General features: G+C 36.8%; 1 protein-coding gene across 1 annotated transcript in view; it reads left to right on the top strand.

Annotated features, from left to right (window-relative positions):
• Positions 1 to 250: 250 nt before the first annotated feature.
• The window catches only part of MUC2 (mucin 2, oligomeric mucus/gel-forming), a gene marked incomplete at its 5' end in the record, with an annotated part of 61,014 nt that continues 40,927 nt past the window's right edge, over positions 251 to 20,337 (top strand). The window contains 25 exon segments of the mRNA XM_079309981.1: positions 251 to 320; positions 1,919 to 2,183; positions 4,582 to 4,696; positions 4,833 to 4,923; positions 5,308 to 5,417; positions 5,643 to 5,859; positions 6,301 to 6,426; positions 7,112 to 7,229; positions 7,512 to 7,650; positions 8,169 to 8,279; positions 9,263 to 9,332; positions 9,758 to 9,895; positions 10,453 to 10,617; positions 11,186 to 11,223; positions 11,225 to 11,281; positions 12,168 to 12,294; positions 12,933 to 13,188; positions 14,076 to 14,128; positions 14,395 to 14,507; positions 14,918 to 15,069; positions 15,507 to 15,645; positions 16,198 to 16,308; positions 16,609 to 16,788; positions 17,721 to 17,960; positions 19,170 to 19,326. Coding sequence (XP_079166107.1) covers positions 251 to 320; positions 1,919 to 2,183; positions 4,582 to 4,696; positions 4,833 to 4,923; positions 5,308 to 5,417; positions 5,643 to 5,859; positions 6,301 to 6,426; positions 7,112 to 7,229; positions 7,512 to 7,650; positions 8,169 to 8,279; positions 9,263 to 9,332; positions 9,758 to 9,895; positions 10,453 to 10,617; positions 11,186 to 11,223; positions 11,225 to 11,281; positions 12,168 to 12,294; positions 12,933 to 13,188; positions 14,076 to 14,128; positions 14,395 to 14,507; positions 14,918 to 15,069; positions 15,507 to 15,645; positions 16,198 to 16,308; positions 16,609 to 16,788; positions 17,721 to 17,960; positions 19,170 to 19,326 — 3,358 coding nt within the window.

Below are 20,337 nucleotides of genomic sequence, written 5' to 3' on the forward strand. Positions count from 1 at the left end.
TAAAAAAATTACATGATTACTGAATCAATATTCTATCGTTTCCTGTATGCTGAATTCCTTCATTTATGAAGGAAAAAAAAAAGATTGTCTATTTACTTCTTATCTTCTGCAAATAATACACCTGTTTTTTCACCCCTCCTCTTGCCTCCTCCCTTTGAATCTCCTCCCCTGTGGTAGAATCAATTGCCCCAGTGGGTATTATAAAAAGCCGAGTTTTCAGTGGAGCTGCCGGTCACCCACCTTAGCCACCATGGGGCTAAGAGCGGCCAGCCTCTTCCTACTCTGGCTGGCGCTTTCCTCTGCTTATGAAATAAAAAAAGGTAAGCTCTACAGATGAAATGGTAGCAGGCTGCCTCCTGGAAAAGAGGGAGAGTTAAAATATCACTGAGGAGCTAGAATGAGGCAGTTCTTTTAAATAATGCCCTAGAGTTCCAGGATGCCTTAAATTACTTAAGCTTTCAAATACTGAGGCTGCATTGCTTGGACAAAACTGGTAGATACTACTTTCTTTGGAGAGATTAAGTGCCTATATCTACTGCATTGATGTCTAGTTTGATGTGCTTGGAAAATATTTTCAATGTTGCTTTTCTTTCCATGCATTGAGTCTTTACTAGGTATGGCAACGACTTGGCAGACAGGAACTGTATGACTTTGAAAGGTTCATTGTTAAAGCAATGAAGGGAGTGGATGATGGTGTCTTCTGCTATTTTGGAACAACATAAATTGTTCTTTAAAAATGAGCATAATAACATTGAAAAAAGCTAATTTTGTCATTTAGGAAATTTTCAACCCTTTTTGCAAAACCTCTAACTTACTGAATTTGCTATCAAATTTGAAGTGATAGCATGGAGCACTCCTACTGAAAACTGCCTTTTAGAGGAACAGGTGATGAATTACATCTAGTGATCAGGTTTGGGCTATCGAACTTGGTCTGCTGTGTCCTGAATTCAGCAATGGTAGGAAAGCTTTGCCTTGCATTTAGTCTTCCAGCTGTGAGCTCTGGAAGGAACTCTGTGCAACCTTCCTTCTGGGAAGGAATGGGTTCCAGCTTGGCTGGATGCATCTGGTATGATTGATACCATCAAAGTACAGTAACCTAGAGGTTTTCTTAGCAGTTTTGCTTTCTCATGTTAAATGCTGCAAGAAAATCTTGTGAAGATGAGAGATATGTCAAGATTCCCAAGGATGCTCAGCTTCTATGATTTGCCCCTAATCTACAATATCTGGAGATTTATCAGATATTGTGTTAATTTGTATTATTTGTTGGTATAGATGGCAGGGAAAGGAACAAATCATCTTCATATTTTGCTATTGCAAAAACTTATTTTTTCCCTCCTACCATGACTATTTTCTGACCTATCTTCTGGAAAATTCCTGTCTTGCAGTAATAGAAATCACTACTGCTATTAGGAAAAGAAGTAATTCCCTGAAATCTCCTATTTTGCCCAAGCCCTTTCATAACCTTTTAAGTATTTGCCTCCAGACTATGTAGTACTTTCTTGATTTCCTACCTGTTTTGTTTCTAGTACATATTGCACCAAGGAAGAAGGTAGTTCTTGGAAAAATTTATTATTGATAAAAATAATACTGTGATTCAGAATAAAATCATGTGCTTGGCGCAGAAGCCAAGTTAATGGTCAGTATTAAGTTTCCCCACACCATGCAGATAAGTTCCTTCACCTCAGTGAGAATTATAGGGTATACCCTGGTCTCAGAATTATTTAATATCTTATTCTCCTTTAGAGATTTTCATATTTCTGCTGGCCTGGCAGATACTTGATCAGGCTTAAAATCTTTGGAATCACGGTTCACATAATTGCAAGTGGTTCCTACTGTAAAAAGGAACACTTACCTTTTTTCACTCTAGATCATTTCTTGTGCTTCTTTTCATCTCTATTTCTTTTTCATCACTTAACAGGAAGAACAAGAAACCATGGCCACTATGTCTGCAGCACTTGGGGAAACAACCACTTCAAAACTTTTGATGGAGACGTCTACCAATTCCCTGGCGTTTGCGAGTATAATTTTGTTTCCGACTGCCGAGATGCTTACAAGGAATTCTCTGTCCACATCCAGCGTGCTCTCAACAGCAATGGCCATCCTGAGATCCAGTATATTCTGATGAAAATCAAGGATATAGCCATCTACCTCAAACCAAACCTGGTTGTGGTGGATGGGCGGATGTAAGTTCTTTTGTTATAATGGTGTTCAGAGAAATGTGCTGGGAAGATAAAAGCAGGGTTGATTCTTTACACAACTGTCTGTGTACAATTGCAGAAACTGCTGCAAAGCATTTCCACAGACTAACAAACAAACAAAAAAGCCTTTTGAAATTCAGCATTAAAATTGCTTTGGGGAGGAGCATTAGTATTAATTGTCATTTCTACACTGGCATAAGAGATTACTTAAATACAAGGTTTGAGTGAATTGTTCTTCCAGTTATGCAGAAAAAAGTGCACCTCATGAGCCAGATTTTTCACTGGCATAAAATGACATAGCTTCATTTGTTTAATGGCATCATCTTGAGTTTACTTAAGCAGATAGTCTAGAAAATCCTTGAAAAGGAAACGCATTTCTCTGGGGTTTTTCCTCCTATTTTCTGACAGAAGAGAGGTAGTTTTTTCTGATCTTCATAAATAATTCTCTAAGATCTGATGGCCATTCCTCAAGGGATTTTAACACACATAACACAGGTCAAAATTTTCACTAATTTATCTGTGGCAATATGTACTTTTTCAGACTAAGCAGTGCTATTTTTCTCTTTCTGTAACATGATTACACAAGAATCTCGTCTGACACCATTACTGATGCTAAGTAGTGTCTTAACCTAGTCTTTCCTATCATTAGCTTATCCTTATAGTGTGTGCATTTATATTCTGAAACAAGTGAAGCAACTCATGAGTTAATTAGTATGTTTTAGCATAATTGAAAAACAAAAAATAACTTTAAAATTGTCATTGGAGAACTCAGTTTTTCCCAGAATTCAGCTTTTGCTCTAAAGTTTGAAAGTCACTGCAATGAAAATATGTTCAAAGATTGAAAGTAATGTTCAGTTTTCCAAAGATTATACTGCAATGCATAAAATTACAAAAAATGTGTTCTTGCCTCAAATTGGAAAAAGTCTTTATTGTGTACTCTTAAATAAAAGAACTAAATGAAAAACAAGTTAGAAGTCCTTTTAAAACTTTCTCTTAAACTGAGCTGTTTTTCTCTTAGGTAGACTTTATTGTCATAAAACAACAGATCCCTGGCAAACAGGTTTTTGCTGTTTGGAGAACTTATTTTTTGTAGAACCTAATTTTCCATATTGATCCTGAAATGATAAATGATCAATTGTCATGTAAAATAGCATTTCACAGTGCTGAAGTGCAAACTGTAAAGTAGGAAAGTGTATGGATTACCCTTCAGGTACCTGATCTACTGATTGACTGAATGTTCTACTATTAGAAAAAAAAGATAAATATTCCATGCTGTGATAGCTAACAACTGAAAAGTTGTCCAACATTTTATGCTCCCCCTCAAGAAACATAATCTCTCAAGACTTCATTGTTTATTGGTGAGCAATACAGTCAAAAGCAGAAATAATGATCTCTGAGTTTGCACCTAGTCATTTGGGCATGTTAAAAAATGCCTGAGGTAAACAGCTGTAAAAACCCCAGTGACAGAAATTCAAGAGATAAAACTCTCTCAGTCAAGAGACTAGTTAAGAGGTGTGCATACACATGCATGAATCCTAATGAATAGCAATTGCATTGATAAATTTGTAGAATTACCCAGTTATTTTCACTGGATTGCAGTTGACATTACTTCTGTTTGAACAGACTCTAGTTCTCTAGATTTTATAGGATGAGACTGCCTGCCACAATCCTTTTATTGCTGAATGAAATTCAGCAGTTTAGTTTACTTGTAAGACAGACATGAATCGTTACCACACAAAAATATCTGTGCTCAGCCCTCTGCAAAATGTCTTGTCACCACTAACGAGCTCAGTCCTGCCCACTTAAAACTAAGTAACTAACTATACTGAAAGAGCTACTAAATTCCTCTTAACATGCTCCTTTCTTCTCAAAATTGTGTCGGCAGTCCCTGTAACTGCCTGTGCATTCTGAACTCTCTCTTAAGGAGACAGTTCCTTGCCATGGAATGTTAATTCTCTCTGAAATGGCTGTGAGATATTTTGGTAAAGAAATGCTGTAAATTAGGTTGTGGCTCCTTTCATTGATGTAAATTATTAGCGAGTATTTGAGAATATCCTCTGTTAATAGCACAATGATGATTTTTTTTTCTTTAATTAATTTGAAGACATCTGTCATTTTGGTTTTTCTTAAGTTAAAGAGTCCAAAGTGTTGGGTAAGCTTTTCCTCTGAAATTGCTTTTCATTTTAAATGAGTTTTGCAATGAGTTATTGTCTCAAGTGTCAGAGAGAGAAGACTGTGCTTCATTAAAACAGAGCATCCTGTGCAGTTAGGATGAGGTAGTCTGACTAGTTCCTCTATTCCTTGGGGCATTTGGCTTACTACAGACATTCATGTCAGCCCTTATGTTACCTAACTAATGCAATGTCTGTGATTTTATTTCTAGTGTGAAGACACCTTACTACTCCTCTGCAGTCTTCATTGAGGCCAATGAAATTTACACCAAGATTTATGCCAAATTAGGCATGGTTCTGATGTGGAACCAGCAGGATGCCCTGATGGTATGTATGATCAAAGTATTTTTAATTGGTATTTCCTGGGTTTCCTGGAATATATCTCTATTTCAGGAGGGGAAAAAAAAAGAGGGGAAAAAAAAGTAAATATTTTATGTTTTTCCTTTTTCGTTTCATTATTTAGGTGGAGCTGGACAACAAATTTAATAACCATACCTGTGGTCTCTGTGGGGATTACAATGGAATTCAGATCTACAATGAGTTCATCAAAGGAGGTGAGTCATCCCACCATACTGACAATTGTCACTGAAGATAGACTGACAAGCCTTGTGCATAGAAACATTACAGGAGAACAGATTTCACTTGAGAGGTTTCTGTGATTGCCCCAGACTAAACATGAAGTTCCAATGCTGCATTCCTAGTCTGAATTTATTCTATTCCAAATTAATCTTTTGGTTCTTTACTAGCTTTCTTTTTCTGTTTCCCCTTTACATTTTTAAGCACAATTAGGCAACATTCAGAGCCAGTACCTGTGTCTAACATGCATATTTGATACCATGGTAACTGTTTCCCTTGATCAGTACAGTTCCAGTTCAGATGCTCCTTGTTGTCAATTTTAGGAGCTCAGCAAGTTTTCTTTCTATTTTTTTTTCTCATAGATACAAGCTACAACTCAATTACATTTGGGAACATGCAGAAGATCAGCAAACCCACAGCCAAATGTGAAGATCCAGATGAAACCCAGGCTCTTCCAAGCTGTAATGAGCATGTAAGTATTTCTTATGGTGAACTTCACTTACATGGGCACGAGGACACATCCCTGTGCAACATGGAGTTAATTGCAAGGAGCTGGGAGGACTATCCCTTCCAGGATAAATGGTTACTTTTTCCTAGCTGTTCAAAAGAAAAGAAGGGTTTTTTTTTGCAAGATAAGGAATGTCCAGAAGCTCAGATGCTTGCAAATCTCTTAAACATTATTCCTCTTTCTCCTCAGCGTGATGAGTGTCACAGGTTGCTGACTTCCTCTGCATTTGCTGATTGTCGGCTCCGTCTTAATTTGGAAATGTACATCCAAGCCTGCATGCAGGACAAGTGTGCCTGTAGTGGGAAGACAGACTCCTTCTGCCTCTGCAGCACCATCTCTGAGTATTCCCGCCAGTGTTCGCACGCAGGCGGCCGCCCGGGAGAATGGAGGACAGAGAGCTTCTGCCGTAAGCAGTGACACAAATTTTATAAAATCCAAATGTTTCATGCATGTAGCACCAAGAGATTTAAATTCACTACTTCTTCACAAAGCTGTTGGCATGTATTATAAATTTCATACCGATAGTGCTAAAATATTATGTTCTCCCTCTTTTCTTCTTCTATTACTTTTGCAATTAAGAAATATTTTTCGGCAAATTCTGTTCCCATTTTAAAAAACTGGGATTTGATGCTGCAGGAGATGGGAATAATTTGGTATCTTTGAAACCAAAAGAAGTAAATATAAAACCCAGGAAAAGCAGTTCAGAATTAGACGAACATGCTTTGCCATGTGGAGTCTGGCTTGAGACACCACTGACTTGAAGGGAATAGGGTGTAGGATCTGTGGTTTCTCTCGAATGATGGACTTAGCACTCAAATAACTCTTGGTGTCTTTCTTATTCTTTCAGCCAAGAGCTGTCCTGCTACCATGGTCTACAGAGAAAGCAGCTCACCCTGCATGGATACTTGCTCACACTTGGACATCAGCAGCCTTTGTGAGGAGCACTACATGGATGGCTGTTTCTGCCCTGAAGGCAAGTGTTGTTCTAGCTGTTGCATTTGGGACAAAAGCAAGAGGCCTGTCTAAGGAAGTCATATTAAAATACTACATGTAGTCAAATTATGTCTTTTAAACTAGTAGAGCTACTCATTATTTTTCCCTCTAGAGGAAAATAACTGTAAAATTTTCTAAGGATATAATAATTGATTAATTAATCAATTATTTTATATTTCAAACATATTAAGGCAGTGGCAGGTAATAAACCTGCTTTTTAATTCTCAACAAGTGGGCTTTTGATACTACATAGTGAATCATGCTTTTTAGGTTGAATAGTTCTGAGACAATGGACATCATTTGCCCAGAGAGTGGCAGTGAACAAGACTGAGTGAAATTCTCAGGCTTGCTGTCAACTTTGGGAAAGAAGATTACATTGGTAGTCTTCACAGCCAAAAAGACTAAAAATCTAAACATGTGACATTCTGAGACTGTTCTTATATGCTTGTAATAGCCTTTTAACATGTGCATAGTTATATAAATGAACAGACTTGGATTTTCAAAGCTGAATAAAAGTGCTTTCCATGTGTCTTATATTATAAAAAATAGAGGCAGTATTCTTCACAGTTTAGGTAAACTCAGCCTTTGTGGCAAATTAGAGTTTTTTCTTTGTGGAAATTGATAATTTGAAAAAGAGCTGAAATAGTTAATGTTGTGTTTTATAGGGACTGTGTATGATGATATCAGTGAAAAAGGTTGCATCCCTGTTAACCAGTGCCACTGCAAACTCGGTGAAAAGACCTATGCACCTGGAGAAAGGATTTCCAAAGAATGTGAAGAATGGTAAGGATCCTGGTTGTTGTACACCTTTCTTTGAATGATTGTAAATGGGTCTGCATTTTTCAAATTTCTCGGTCATAGTAGATGTCCTGAAAACACTCTGAATTTAATGTTTATGTTGCACATCTATAAAACAAAATTTCTGAAAAGTTTTCTTGATATGGCATATGTCAAAGGGAAAAGCTAAGGAAATGGTCAAGGATAACGTTTTAATGCAGATACTTTCAGTGCTCTCAGCTCCTGTAATAACTACAAGCATTTTTTGTATTATTTGTCTGTTTATAGCACCTGCAATTCAGGCAGATGGACCTGCAAAGATCTAGACTGTCCAGGCACATGCTCAGTGGAAGGAGGTTCCCATATTTCCACCTTTGATGGGAAGAAATACACCTTCCATGGAGACTGCTACTATGTGTTGGCCAAGGTACTGTGTACTGTGGGTCTGTTCTCTTGTAGAATAAAACAGTGTCAGTGGGCTGATGTGTATCAGTTGGGAGTTATTGTTCTATTCCACTTCTATATAGTGGGGGAAGCAGAAATGCTGTAAGTTATACTAGAAAATTCAGGATTTAGCTGTAAAAGCCCTAAGGGGAAGCTGGGGACTTATTGCAACTGGTGATTAACTTAGTGAGATAGAAGACTCCTATACTGTCATTATCCAGTGAGTCCTTTGTATATAAGAAATCAAAAAGTCTCAGGATTAGAAGTTCTTGAACATTTCTGTAATAGTTATTTCTGAGTGTCAAAGTCAGGTGGGGAAAAAAGGGAGGCAGCTGTTTCATTCATCCCTAAAATATCTGGTGTCCATTATTCTAGAGAGAGAGGAAAATCTTGTTGAGCTAGGAAGGCTACTGCAACTGATAAATTTAGTCTTTGTTGTGGAAATAATCTAATGAGATTTTTTTATTTGACTAATGGATGTTTCTTTTCCTGTGATTGTAGGGTACTGAAAATGAGAATTATGCTCTCCTGGCAGAGCTGACTCCCTGTGGCTCCACAGACAAACAGACCTGCTTGAAGACTGTTGTGCTGTTAGCGGATAACAAAAAGAATGTAAGTGATGTTCTGTGAATTTTGCTAGATATATTGAAAATTAACATATTTCCCTTAATGTGGGGAAATATCTTTTTTCTTCTGGAGTCATTATTGTGGATAGATAAGGAACTTCAGACAGGCTGACAAACAGCTCAGATTTTTGCCTTGAGAATTCAAAATAGACCTAAACTTAAGAAAAGATAAGACTCAAAACAACTGACATTTCCCCCTCTTCTTTACTCTGCTCTGCACAGTATGATTATTCTCACAGGATTCCAGGTGTCTGGAAGCAGAAGTACCATTCTTCTTCCCATCACAAAATTTTTCTTAATTCAGATATAATTTTATAGATCTAATTGAGTCTTTTTCAGAATAATGTCTTTGTATAGTGATACAATCCGACCTCCTCAAATATTCTCTTTGTTTATGAGAATATATAGACTACCTATATATATAATTTATATACATATACACATTATTTTCCTCACATATTTTTGGGCTTCCATGTCCTTGCCAGCATTACTAGAACATAAGAAAACCAAATAAAAACCCAATAATTTTATGTTTCTATTGTATAGAGTAGCATTTTTGAGGAAGTTTAATAAACGGCTTTCTTGCCATGTCAGAATCATATTAACCATCACATAGAAGCTGTAGCACATGCTTTAATAAGGAATAAGAACTTGCTACAGATCCTGAAGACCTAATATTTTTTTCTACTTGCTGAAACCAAAGTGCCCAATATAAATGAGTTTTTAATTTCATTATTGCTATGAATTTTTGTAGGCAGATATAAGAGAAACACTGAATAGCAAGATACCTTATGCACACCCTATAGGGCTGCTGCCATGTTCAATTTTCAGACAGATTTTTTCCTGTAAAAAATTTGGAATTCAAGACAGAGCCTAAATTTGTAAAATGTCCTTCCTGTTAATTTTCTTTGTGTTAGTTCATTTTCCTCAGTCCCTGGAAGCTCATTGATTCCATTTGCCATTACACAGGTGGTGGTTTTCAGATCAGATGGCAATGTGCTCCTGAATGACATGACAGTGAATGTGCCTCATGTGTCAGGTAAGGGACACAGCCTTGTATGTCAAGTGTCACACACCTGATTTCTCTTATAGAGGTGTATTTTTATTGAAGCAAAAGTGGAAGAGAGTTATTTAGCACTTTCCCAACCTGGCTACATGGTGTGGGCATGCCCATTTGGTTCTGATCCCAGAGACCAATCTTTCTAAGTAATCAACTTGTTAATCAACTTGTTAATCAAGTAATCAGCTTGTAAATTTTTGAGGACCAGCATCATATCTAGTTGGCCAGTGATTTTTAAAGGAAAAAAATTAATTTGATCCTGGTCTCAGAGATTTAATGCCGGGTGATACATGAGAATCTATGTATAGAGATTAAATATAAGAATATATATATAAAAGAAGTGTTTCTTTTGGCAGCCTGTGTGTGTGTCTGTTTACTACAACAGTTCATGTTTTGTTTTTCAGCCAGCTTCTCAGTATTCAAGCCATCTTCCAACTACTTTGTTGTACAAACTTCTTTTGGGCTTCAGATGCAGATCCAGCTGTCTCGAGTCATGCAGCTGTTTGTGACTGTGGATCAATCAGTTAAAGGAAAACTTCAAGGCAAGTGTCTACACGAATGGCAAGGAAAACCGTGCTGTTCCACTGAATAGTCATGTATTTTTTATATGAGGGATAACTCATTCTATTTGTTGATTCAAGGGGAGAAAACAGAAAGAAAATCATCTCAAGCAAACTAGAAATGTGTTTTTATTTTTTGATATTAAAATGGCCTATCACTCTGGTGCCAGTACACAGGTGTTTCTTAGAATATTCCTTACTTTTATATTAAGTTTAATTTTTAGCTATCCACAAAACCAGGTTTTTGGTGTATTTTGTGGTTTCAATATCATGAGAAGGCATAAAAACTATGGGTTAGAATAGGTATCTCTTGAAGCACAAATATCTTCATGATTACTATTGTAGAAATTGAAGATTCAAAGCAGGGCTTCTAAAACTTCAAATACTAACTTCAAATAATGCATATTTATAACATGCATTAAATTGATGTGGGGTAATCAGATGTTTCTAATGTTTGTGATCAGTTGTCCCTTTCCTTTGACCTTTCAGTATGAGAATAGGTAATGCTTATGTGAAGTTTTTACTTTGTTCTCAAATAGGTCTTTGTGGAAACTTCAACGGAGTGGAAGGTGATGACTTTAAAACAACCAGCGGGCTGGTTGAGGCTACAGGATCTGCCTTTGCTAACACATGGAAAGCTCAGTCCACCTGCTCAGACCAGGTAGAAAAGCTGGAAGACCCCTGCAGTCTCAGCATTGAAAGTGGTAAGCAAATTAATAAGCCAAATAATTGGCTTCTGCCAGGGTGAGCAGTGTCTGCTGTGCGTTACTGCAACAGGCATGTAAGAGTTTTAGTGGGGCATTGAAGATTTTTTACAGGACTGTAAAATTAATAATTAATATCTGCAAGTATGTATACATAGAAGAACTTCATCAAACTGAAGTGAAAATTTAAGGGGTGATTGTAAAAGAATCCTAAGGTGGAAGAATGGAAACAACAGTCATTAATTTGCATTATCTGCATAGACAGCTTGTATCTCCTAGCACTATCTATCATTATGTTTAACTTAGCTTTATGGTCCCCAAATGGAAACAATTCCTGTGCAGAAGTTGCAAAAGTATGGTGCAATTTTTGATTTTATGATTGCATTTCTCTGAATTAAGGATTAGAAATGTATGTATGGTGGTTGCATATAGTTTCTCCACTCCCCAAAATGCACACAGTTCTCTCATTTGTATTGCTGCACTGCAATTATGTGTCAGCATAATTATGCACAGCACAGGGAATATAAGGAAATGTGATGAATTCCTTTTTTTTTTTTTTTTTTTTCAGCAAATTATGCTGAGCATTGGTGTTCTTTGCTGAAAAAACCCAAAGGGTCCTTTTGCAAGATGTCACGCAGCCATTGATCCTTCAGAATACTATAAGGTATTGTAATTTTGCACTCTTTTTGTACTGCATTATAGATGGTAAACCTGTAATTTATCATTGTTTGAACATTTGAGGCATCAGTGAGTAGCTTGTCCGTAAGAGATGATGAAGTTTTTACATTGACTGATTCAAGCAGCACAGCATCCAAAGTATCTCATCTGATTAGATCCTTATGGGTTGTTGCTGAATAAAAATGTACATTTTTTCTTTTGCTTTCTTATGTTTTGTGTTTCATGTACATTTTTATTGGCTTGGATATTTGGACTGAAAAGAAGATTCAAGAGTTGCATGTGTATGTTCACAGTTTAGGCCTACCCTTAAAGATTGGTTTCCATAAAGTGAGGGGGAAAATTCCAACCATATATTGGTTGGAATGTAACACCAAATTGATTTTCATGCCAGATTCTCCATTCCACCTCATCTCTGTTGAGCAGTAAGTGAAGCTTACCTGAGGAAAAGGAATTCCAAAATCATTACTTATACTTGGAAGTTAGTGTGAGCTCAAATGTTGTAAAGGTCTTCATAGACTTGGATAATACTTTGCCTTTATTATTCAGGCTTTTGTGGATCTCTGCATTTCTAATTAGTAACTGAGAACGAATGGTATCAATATCCTTTAAAAAAGGTATTCTTAAGGAGGCTGACTGCTTTTTAAAGGTTCAAGAGGCTTGGCTTAGGTTAGAATAAGCATCCAAATATTTTCATTGTGTATGAAATGGAGCAGCACTTTAACTCTCTGGTCTTTGCTTGTTCCTTCTTGTTCTCTCTTCATGGGAATTAATACAAATAACATCAGGAAAAGCAAACAGGACATTTTGTAGCAATCAAGCCCATTGATTTCCTGGGGACTTAGTGACCCTTTAGTTCTTTTTCTTTCTTTCAGAAATGTAAATATGACACCTGCCTCTGTGAAGACAATGAAGAATGTTTGTGTGCTGCCCTGTCCTCCTACTCAAGAGCCTGTGCTTTCAAAGGGATCATACTGGGAGACTGGAGAAATAGTGTCTGCAGTAAGTAGTGGCACAGTAATCCCTGTGGAAATAATTAACCATGAGAAATAAGCAGGTTTTCTCTGAATTTGGTTGTCAGTGATCTCACTGTTAAGGGATTTAGAGTATCTTAGAAATGTCTAATGGACCTAAAAGAGACAATGCTGAAAATGTTTGCTAATCCATGTTATATTCTTCAGGTGTAATTTGAAATTTTTATACTTAAAAGCAGAAAGCAATATTTTTAACTTTCATCTTCTTTCCCCCAATCTGGTTAATATAATTCCATTTACTAATGGAATCCCAGCCATCAGGGCATTTACCATGCATTTGTTTATCAATGTCTATGTTTCTAATCATGCTTGCTTTTCATCAACAGTTCAGTATGTTTGAGACTAGGAGTTTATCTGATTATCAGTATGTGAAACAAATAGGGGTATGAAAGTAGAAACTACTAATAGCAGTTAAAAATAAGTCTTCAACTGGTAAAGTTAGGTTAGTGTTACTTGTGACTTCTGATATTTTTGTACTTTAATAAGATCTAAGGGAATGTTTTTATCACGACATAAGGCACAGCCAAGGAAACCAGAATGGAAATATTAAGGCCAAATTGTCCATCCTACATTCCTTTTATATCAGTTTGGTTTTTTTCCCTCCAGGCAGCGAAACATCTTCTTGCTCAGGAAATCAAGTCTTCCTTTACAATCTTACAATGTGCCAACAAACCTGTCGTTCCTTTGCTGATGGTGAAAAGTATTGCTTGCAAGACTTTGCTCCTGTGGATGGCTGTGGCTGCCCATCCAATACATACTTGGATAACCAGGATAACTGTGTGCCCATCTCCCAGTGCCCCTGTTATTACAAGGGCTCATACCTGGAACCCGGGAAGTATTTCACAAAAGATGGAGAACGCTGGTATGTTTTATTTTGGTTTCTTTTTTGTGGGGAAAAAGCCCTTTAAAGATTGCTTGTTAAGTGTAAGGTGCTTAGGGTTTTTGGTACTTTAATGAGTAGTTGTAATGCATTTCACAACATCTTCATGCTGAGCAAAGCATTATCCTGTTGCAATGCAATTTACCAATGACTGAGCAGTGCAGCTTGCTTTGGAGGTGTGAGTACTGGCCTTCACAGATAAATGGTACTCTGAAGGCACAGTGTTAATAAGGCTTTGTTAAGCAGAAGGGTGAAAGGAAGATAAGCTATATGATATGTTTGCTTTTCTAGCAGACATGGATTGCTTGTATTTTCCACTAGAGGAAGGTCCTCTATCCTTGATATGTATTTACTTTAGCATAGGCTTTTGAAAACAACATCAATGATTCTGTTATCTTTTGCCATGATCTCTGGCAATGGTTTGCTGCCTGAGTCATCAGTGCAAATTGTGAGATGTTTTCTTTCATCCAGCAGAGGAAGCATATAGGTCAACAGATTTGCAGCATATAAATGGAATAGGCATGAAAATACACTGCATATCTAAATGGAGGCTTTGATTTAAATTATCACTTTTATCTGTATCATTATTATCTAATTCCTGAGTTGTCGTAAAACACAGTACTAAAGATTAATAGAATAGCTGTCATTCCTTATAACCTTTCTGTGCATTGTTCCTAAAATCTTGCTACACTTTTTCTCCAACAAAAAAAGATCAGTGTGATTCAATAGACTTGACCTTGAAATTTCAGTAGAAATTATGCAGGACATCTTTAATAAATTCTCTCAAATCTATATAAACAAATCCTTAGACTTAAATTGAAGATATTGAGCTTACTTTTTTTTTAATTTTACTTACTTCACTTTTCTAGTGTTTGCCGAAATGCTAAGATCCAGTGCACTTCAGTGAAAATAAAAATGAGAAGTAAGTGACATTCTATAAACTAAACTAAAATAAAACCCATAACCAACCTCCCAAGCCTACTTTCCTTTTGAATTTTCCATGTACTTGTTTGGCATGTTTTTTTCTCTTTATGTAAAACAGTAACACGTTTTTGCTTTGTTCTCTCTTCACTGAGCCTATTTTTTTCATAATGATATACTGAGATTTCTGTCTCAGAAATTAACACCTTTCATTCACATTTCTTTTGCCTTTTCTTGATTGATCTAAACCAACAATGTACCTTTCAGGTGAAGAAGCACCTTGTTCTTCCAACAAGACATACTTTGACTGCAGTGCATCCTCAAAGTGGAGTTCACAAACACCTCTACAGCTTAGCTGTCATACTCCTCAAACTGATCATGTATGTATTCAACTTTTCTTTCTATCTTGCTTTCTTTATTCTGTATTCATTGCATGACATGGTGCTACACAGCAAACACAGTTGTAACTAACAGTTTTTTCTCTTTGGTTTAATCAACCCTTTTTTCCTCCCCATGATATTAATCTGTTGCCATTTTTATGATGATTCCACTTATGGTTTACTGTGGCTTCAGTAGAGTGGTAATTTCCAGGTGAAAAAGAATTTTGCTTCTTGGACAATCAAAAAAGAAAAGAAAAACATTAGAAACCTAGAAAAAAAGAACCTTATAAAAATAATCAATATTAGACTATGTGGTTGTAAATGCAGTTTTTAAAGAGTGCTTGTGGATGAAGTAGAATTAAGATGCAGTGCTTTGTCATAAGGTAACCATTTCTCCTTATATTCCTTAGTTCCAGACAGAGTGTGTCTCAGGCTGTGTGTGTCCTGAAGGTCTATTTGATGATGGCAGAGGGGGCTGTGTTGAGCAGAAAGATTGCCCATGCATTCATAACAATGAATTGTATTCTTCTGGACAAAAGATAAAAGTGGACTGCAACACTTGGTGAGTTATAAGTAAATATTCTCTTCTAGAATATATTCATGCAGTATATTCATATCATATCTAGGCTTATGTACTACAGTAGCTGCAAAAGCTGGAAGTATCATCCTTAATTTTCAGGAATACTTACTGCTAACTCAGAAAATATAGATTCTTCTAGAAGTATGGGGGTAGTAGTTACCTCTGTTTTCAGTAGGCATCTCTTGTTGGGAAAATTCACTTGTTTTTAATAATGAAATGCTATCAGATTTAAGATTGTAGCTCAACAGAGAATGAAGTTGTATTATAGGCTTAAAAACAGGCAAAACAATTGAAGTTGAGGCTTGGATATTTTGCACATTATCACATTATATCAGGCAGCTGCTTGGCTTGTTCTGCAGTTTTTCAAACTGCATACTATTGGTGAGATCTGAAAATTCAACTTCTCTGCTCTCTTCTAGCACCTGCCAGAAAGGGCTTTGGAAATGCACTGACGACGTGTGCTATGGGACTTGCACAATATATGGAAGTGGCCATTATAACACTTTTGATGGGAAATTCTATGACTTTGATGGGAGCTGTGAATATGTGGCTGCTCAGGTAATGCTCATCAGGAGGGCTGAAAAGGAATTTGATTGCCTTGAAAATTTACTTTCGTCCATGGTTTTGTCATTGCTTATTGCCTGCAATCATTGTTCCCAAGATGTTCACACATTCTGTCAGGGTAAATTGTGTGTTTTCAGTGCAGGCAAGCTGTATGAATGTGGTTTTTTTTTCCCCCCCAGATATATCATAAATTGCACGTAACAGAACTGTGTTGCAGTGAGAGCTAACTATCATTTGTGAAATAAATCCAAATTCTAAGCTTAGAAATTTGAAACTTATTTTTAAAGATATATTCCTCACTTTGTTTTATTTTCCCACTCTTCTTCCCAGGCTGAGACTATGTTAACTGTTTATATATATGTATGGAAGTATGCATATATGGCTGTGCATCTGTAGAAATATGTGTGTGTAGGATCTCACATTTGAAGGAGCAGTAACTACTTATACATTGTGAAGATTTAAATGGTTGCAATTATTATGAGACTGAACTACAATGAAATATTCTACCTAATTTTCTCATGTTCTTTTCTTTCTCTTTTTCAATAGGACTTCTGTGGCGACAAAAATTCCAGTGGCTCATTCAGTATCATCACAGAGAATGTCCCTTGTGGAACTACAGGAGTCACCTGCTCAAAGGCTATCAAAATGTTCCTAGGGGTGAGTGGTGATAGTACATATCAGTAATCAAGTATTACCAAAAATGTAATGCTCCAAAGTCACGCCCCTAAAAGCAGCTGTAACAAGCATTAGAAGCCCTGTCAAATTATTCTGTAAAGGTGTGGGTTCTCAGCTGGTGAAAAACCTCTCAAACAGAAGTGCTACACCATTCCCTGCCATCTTGGAAGTCATCCCAGAGTTTGAGATATTGGTTTCAGAATGAGTTGCATTGTTACAAGTGTCTAATTTCTTGTCTCATCTTAGAGGTTAGTGTTACAATATTTCTATTTTATCTTTCAGAAAACTGAACTGAAATTGGAGAACAAAGAGTACAAAGAAATTCAGCGAGATGTTGGTGATGATGTGCAGTATTGGAACAGGACAGTCGGGCTGTACTTGGTTATTGAGGCTAGCAATGGTGTGATGCTGATCTGGGACAAGAAGACCACTGTTTTCATCAAGCTGAGCCCTGATTACAAAGTTAGTGCCTGTCTGTCTTTTTCTGAAGTAGTATTGTGAATAGAAAAGGAAACATAAATGTTCTTTTATTCTGACTCCTTGTCTAATTTCTATATCCTCTATGCACTGATGATTAGCTTGCATTATTACCATCACAGCTTGCAGAAGCACTTCTGAGGTTTCTTGCAGTCTATCACAATGTATTGCACAGAATTCACAGGATGTAACTCTAATAGAGATAAACAGGCAATACTCTTGAGTTTGTGAGTATTGATAGCAAATCATCCAGAATAATTTAGGGGGTGTGGACTGGCTGCATATGTGCTTGGAAACCTACATGCAGTCTCAGCCCTGTCTTAAAACCAAACTCCCTATGCAATGTATGTATGGCCATGGTTCTGGTTCCTGAAATTCAGCATGCTGAATTGGAGAATATTGAGGCATTGTACCAAAAATTCGCCATTGAGGACAGATTGATACATTTTTTTCAAGAAAAATGGTTCCCTGTAATTTCTCTTCCATGAATGAGGAAATGGTTTTCATTATATTAGAAATCTTTAATAAAAACAGCTTTGAGCAGAAATCAATTACCTCAGATTTATATTAATAGATGAGTTATGATAAATTGAGAACAACAGAGAAAAAAATAATTCTTCTCAGCTGTAAGAGGCTTGGGCACTCTTTAATATCTTAAATTGGATATGGAGACAGAGATACGGAAATAAGCCAGATATAATTGATTTTAAGGAGGGAAGACATGGCAGCTGAATAATTTGCCGAGGATGGATAAATAAAAATTTAATTTCTGTACAAATGATTTGATAGTAAATATGAAAGTCATCATTTACAGAGACAGTAATTTGTCACTTTTCATGTCAATGTTTTGCGTTTACTTTACCAGAGTCTGTTTCTCACTTCCATGGTATATTTAAAAACTCAATTTTCTTTTCCAGGGCAAAGTGTGTGGTCTGTGTGGCAACTTTGATGACAAGGCAAACAATGACTTTACAACAAGGAGTGGACTGCAGGACTCTAATCCTCTGATTTTTGGAAATTCCTGGAAACAATCTCCCATGTGCCCAGATGTCACAGAAGAGATTAAGCCCTGTGATCTGAAACCACACCGGAAATCCTGGGCAGAGAAAGAATGCAGCATCATCCAGAGCGAAGTCTTCGAAATTTGTCACTCCAAGGTTTGTAGAAGACAGTAGGTGATGGGACAGCACAGTGCATTTCTGATAATGCAGAACCAAAAAGACCATTAGAAATGAATGAACAGATGGTTAAACAGAGTGATCTTCATTTAACTCTTCAGTGCATCTACAGATGTCAGCACATTTCATGTGGCCTTAGTAAAGTAGTCTGAGTCTGTGGCAATGGGACTGTGTGGTGACAGCCCCAGCTGTACAATATTCATCCCCACAGTTTCACTGCTACTACTCTGCAAGTTAACTTCAGAAATGTATCCTGAACAGGTCTTTGTTTGCTACAGTTGCACCATCTCTTGTTTAGAGACTGTCAGTATTACAAGTACTGAAGGACCTTACAATCATCAGACCCATCTCCTGATGAAAATTAATACTAAACATGAAAGGTGACTGTTGAAGGGGCTACTACTTGTAGTATTCAATCCACAAAAGGATCTTCTTAGACACCACTGACATCACACAGTTTAGATAGACAGATGCTGATACTGTGCCTCCAAATTGCCACAGCAAACATTGTGACAGCCCACAGCTCCCACAGTACACTGCACAGAGAGCACTGCTCTTTGTTTCCCATCTCTTTCCTGATGTATGGTAATATTGTCAACAGTTTTTTCTTGACTCACAGTGGAGAAGTCACAAACAATTATTAAGTTAATTAATTTACTATATGTTTCCTTGTGGTTTACTTCAGCAGCAAAAATCCAGTCTAAGTTTCTCCTCTTGCAGTCGCAAACAAAAAAAAAAAAAAAAGCTTTTTTAAATTGTGTCATTGGATAAACTCCAAAAACTGACAGGCACTAAATTATATAATTCATATTTGCTGTGAATGCAGCCTTTCTGACATTGTTCAGCATTTGGTTGGCAAAGCTTGCTGGAAGATAAGACTTCACTGGCATAAATTCAACTTGGTTTTCGGAGCATTAAAATGGAACTCTATTAGGAAATGTGATCACTGCCAAGGACTCTTACTTTGTTTTTTCAGTCATAGCAACTTACAAAGGAGATCTATTATTTTAAGTCTGTTATTCCCCAGAATGTATTGAGCAGCTTCAAGCTTGTAAATGTTTGTGATTTGGTAACTCTTAGACACAATCTCATTCCTGGCCAATTCAATTCCCAAGTATCAAGAGCTCTCAAACATATTAGTTTGAAAACTAGTGAAATTAACTGGGGCATCATTTCTTCCCCTGACAGGTGAACCCACTTCCTTTCTATGAAGCTTGTGTTCATGATGCCTGCTCTTGTGACAGCGGTGGAGATTGCGAGTGCTTCTGCTCTGCAGTTGCAGCGTACGCCCAAGAGTGCATCAAGGCTGAGGCCTGTGTTTTCTGGAGAACTCCTGATATCTGCCGTGAGTAACAGATAAACACAACTGTATCTTTTAGCTGCTGTCAGAAAGCCAGTCACTGTCACTGCAAAGTCATGCTGGCTACTTGGTGAAATCTTTTCTCAGCATGTCAGGGAACACCAGGGCTAGTAAATTTATGTATCTCAACTCTCTTTTGTTCAAACTGGCTTTTCTTTTATCTCTTTTCTCTTTTTCTCTTTTCTTTGATCTCTCTCCTCTCTCAGTTCTTCAAATTACTCAGAATTTGATTATAGCAAAAAGTATACAGCACTCCCATGCTTTAGCACTGAACCTTATCAGTGTTATGTGTATTAAACAGTGTCCATTAGTCATGCTAGTATTCATACCAGTACACCATATATGAACATAAAATATTATTTAAATTAATATTACCCAAAAAGCACTCAAATCAAAATGTTGAGATTCTAAGTAGCAGAAATATACAATTTTTTAATTTAAAAAATTCCTTCAAATTCAGAATTTGGACTAATTGGAGCTTTTAAATGTAAGAAGCCAGTGAAACAAAAATTCTAAGTTTCATTCTGCTCTGATATATAATTTAATAAAAGCTCCTTCCTCTGTCTCTAGTCATCTAAGCTGAATTTAAGTTGTATTCATAACGGCTCATATGTTTCCTCTTGGTCTTTCAGCCTGTCTGGTACAGCAAGATGGCAATATTTTGTATAAAATGGAAAAATATTTAGGAGTTTGCAAGTAGCTACAGAAGAGAAATACTCTCAGAAATAAACCTTTAATTTTAAGCACAAATTATTTTTAAGAAATATCTTTATATCTTAAATCTTTATAATTTGAAGCATTTTTACCCAGTGGCTTGAATGTTTAAAATTTCAGTCTTGGGCACTGGTGTTTTGATGTATCCTTAGTTTCAGCAGAGTAGCAGAAAGTCTAGGTCTTGTACCTCAAGAGGAATTTGGCCAGCTTAACTTGTATATGATGCAGCTTGTACCTTTGAAGGCCTGCTCAGAACTGCATTCTGGCAACCCTGTTTTTAAT

This window comes from Erithacus rubecula, assembly GCF_903797595.1.
Source record: "Erithacus rubecula genome assembly, chromosome: 6".
NCBI lineage: Eukaryota > Metazoa > Chordata > Aves > Passeriformes > Muscicapidae > Erithacus > Erithacus rubecula.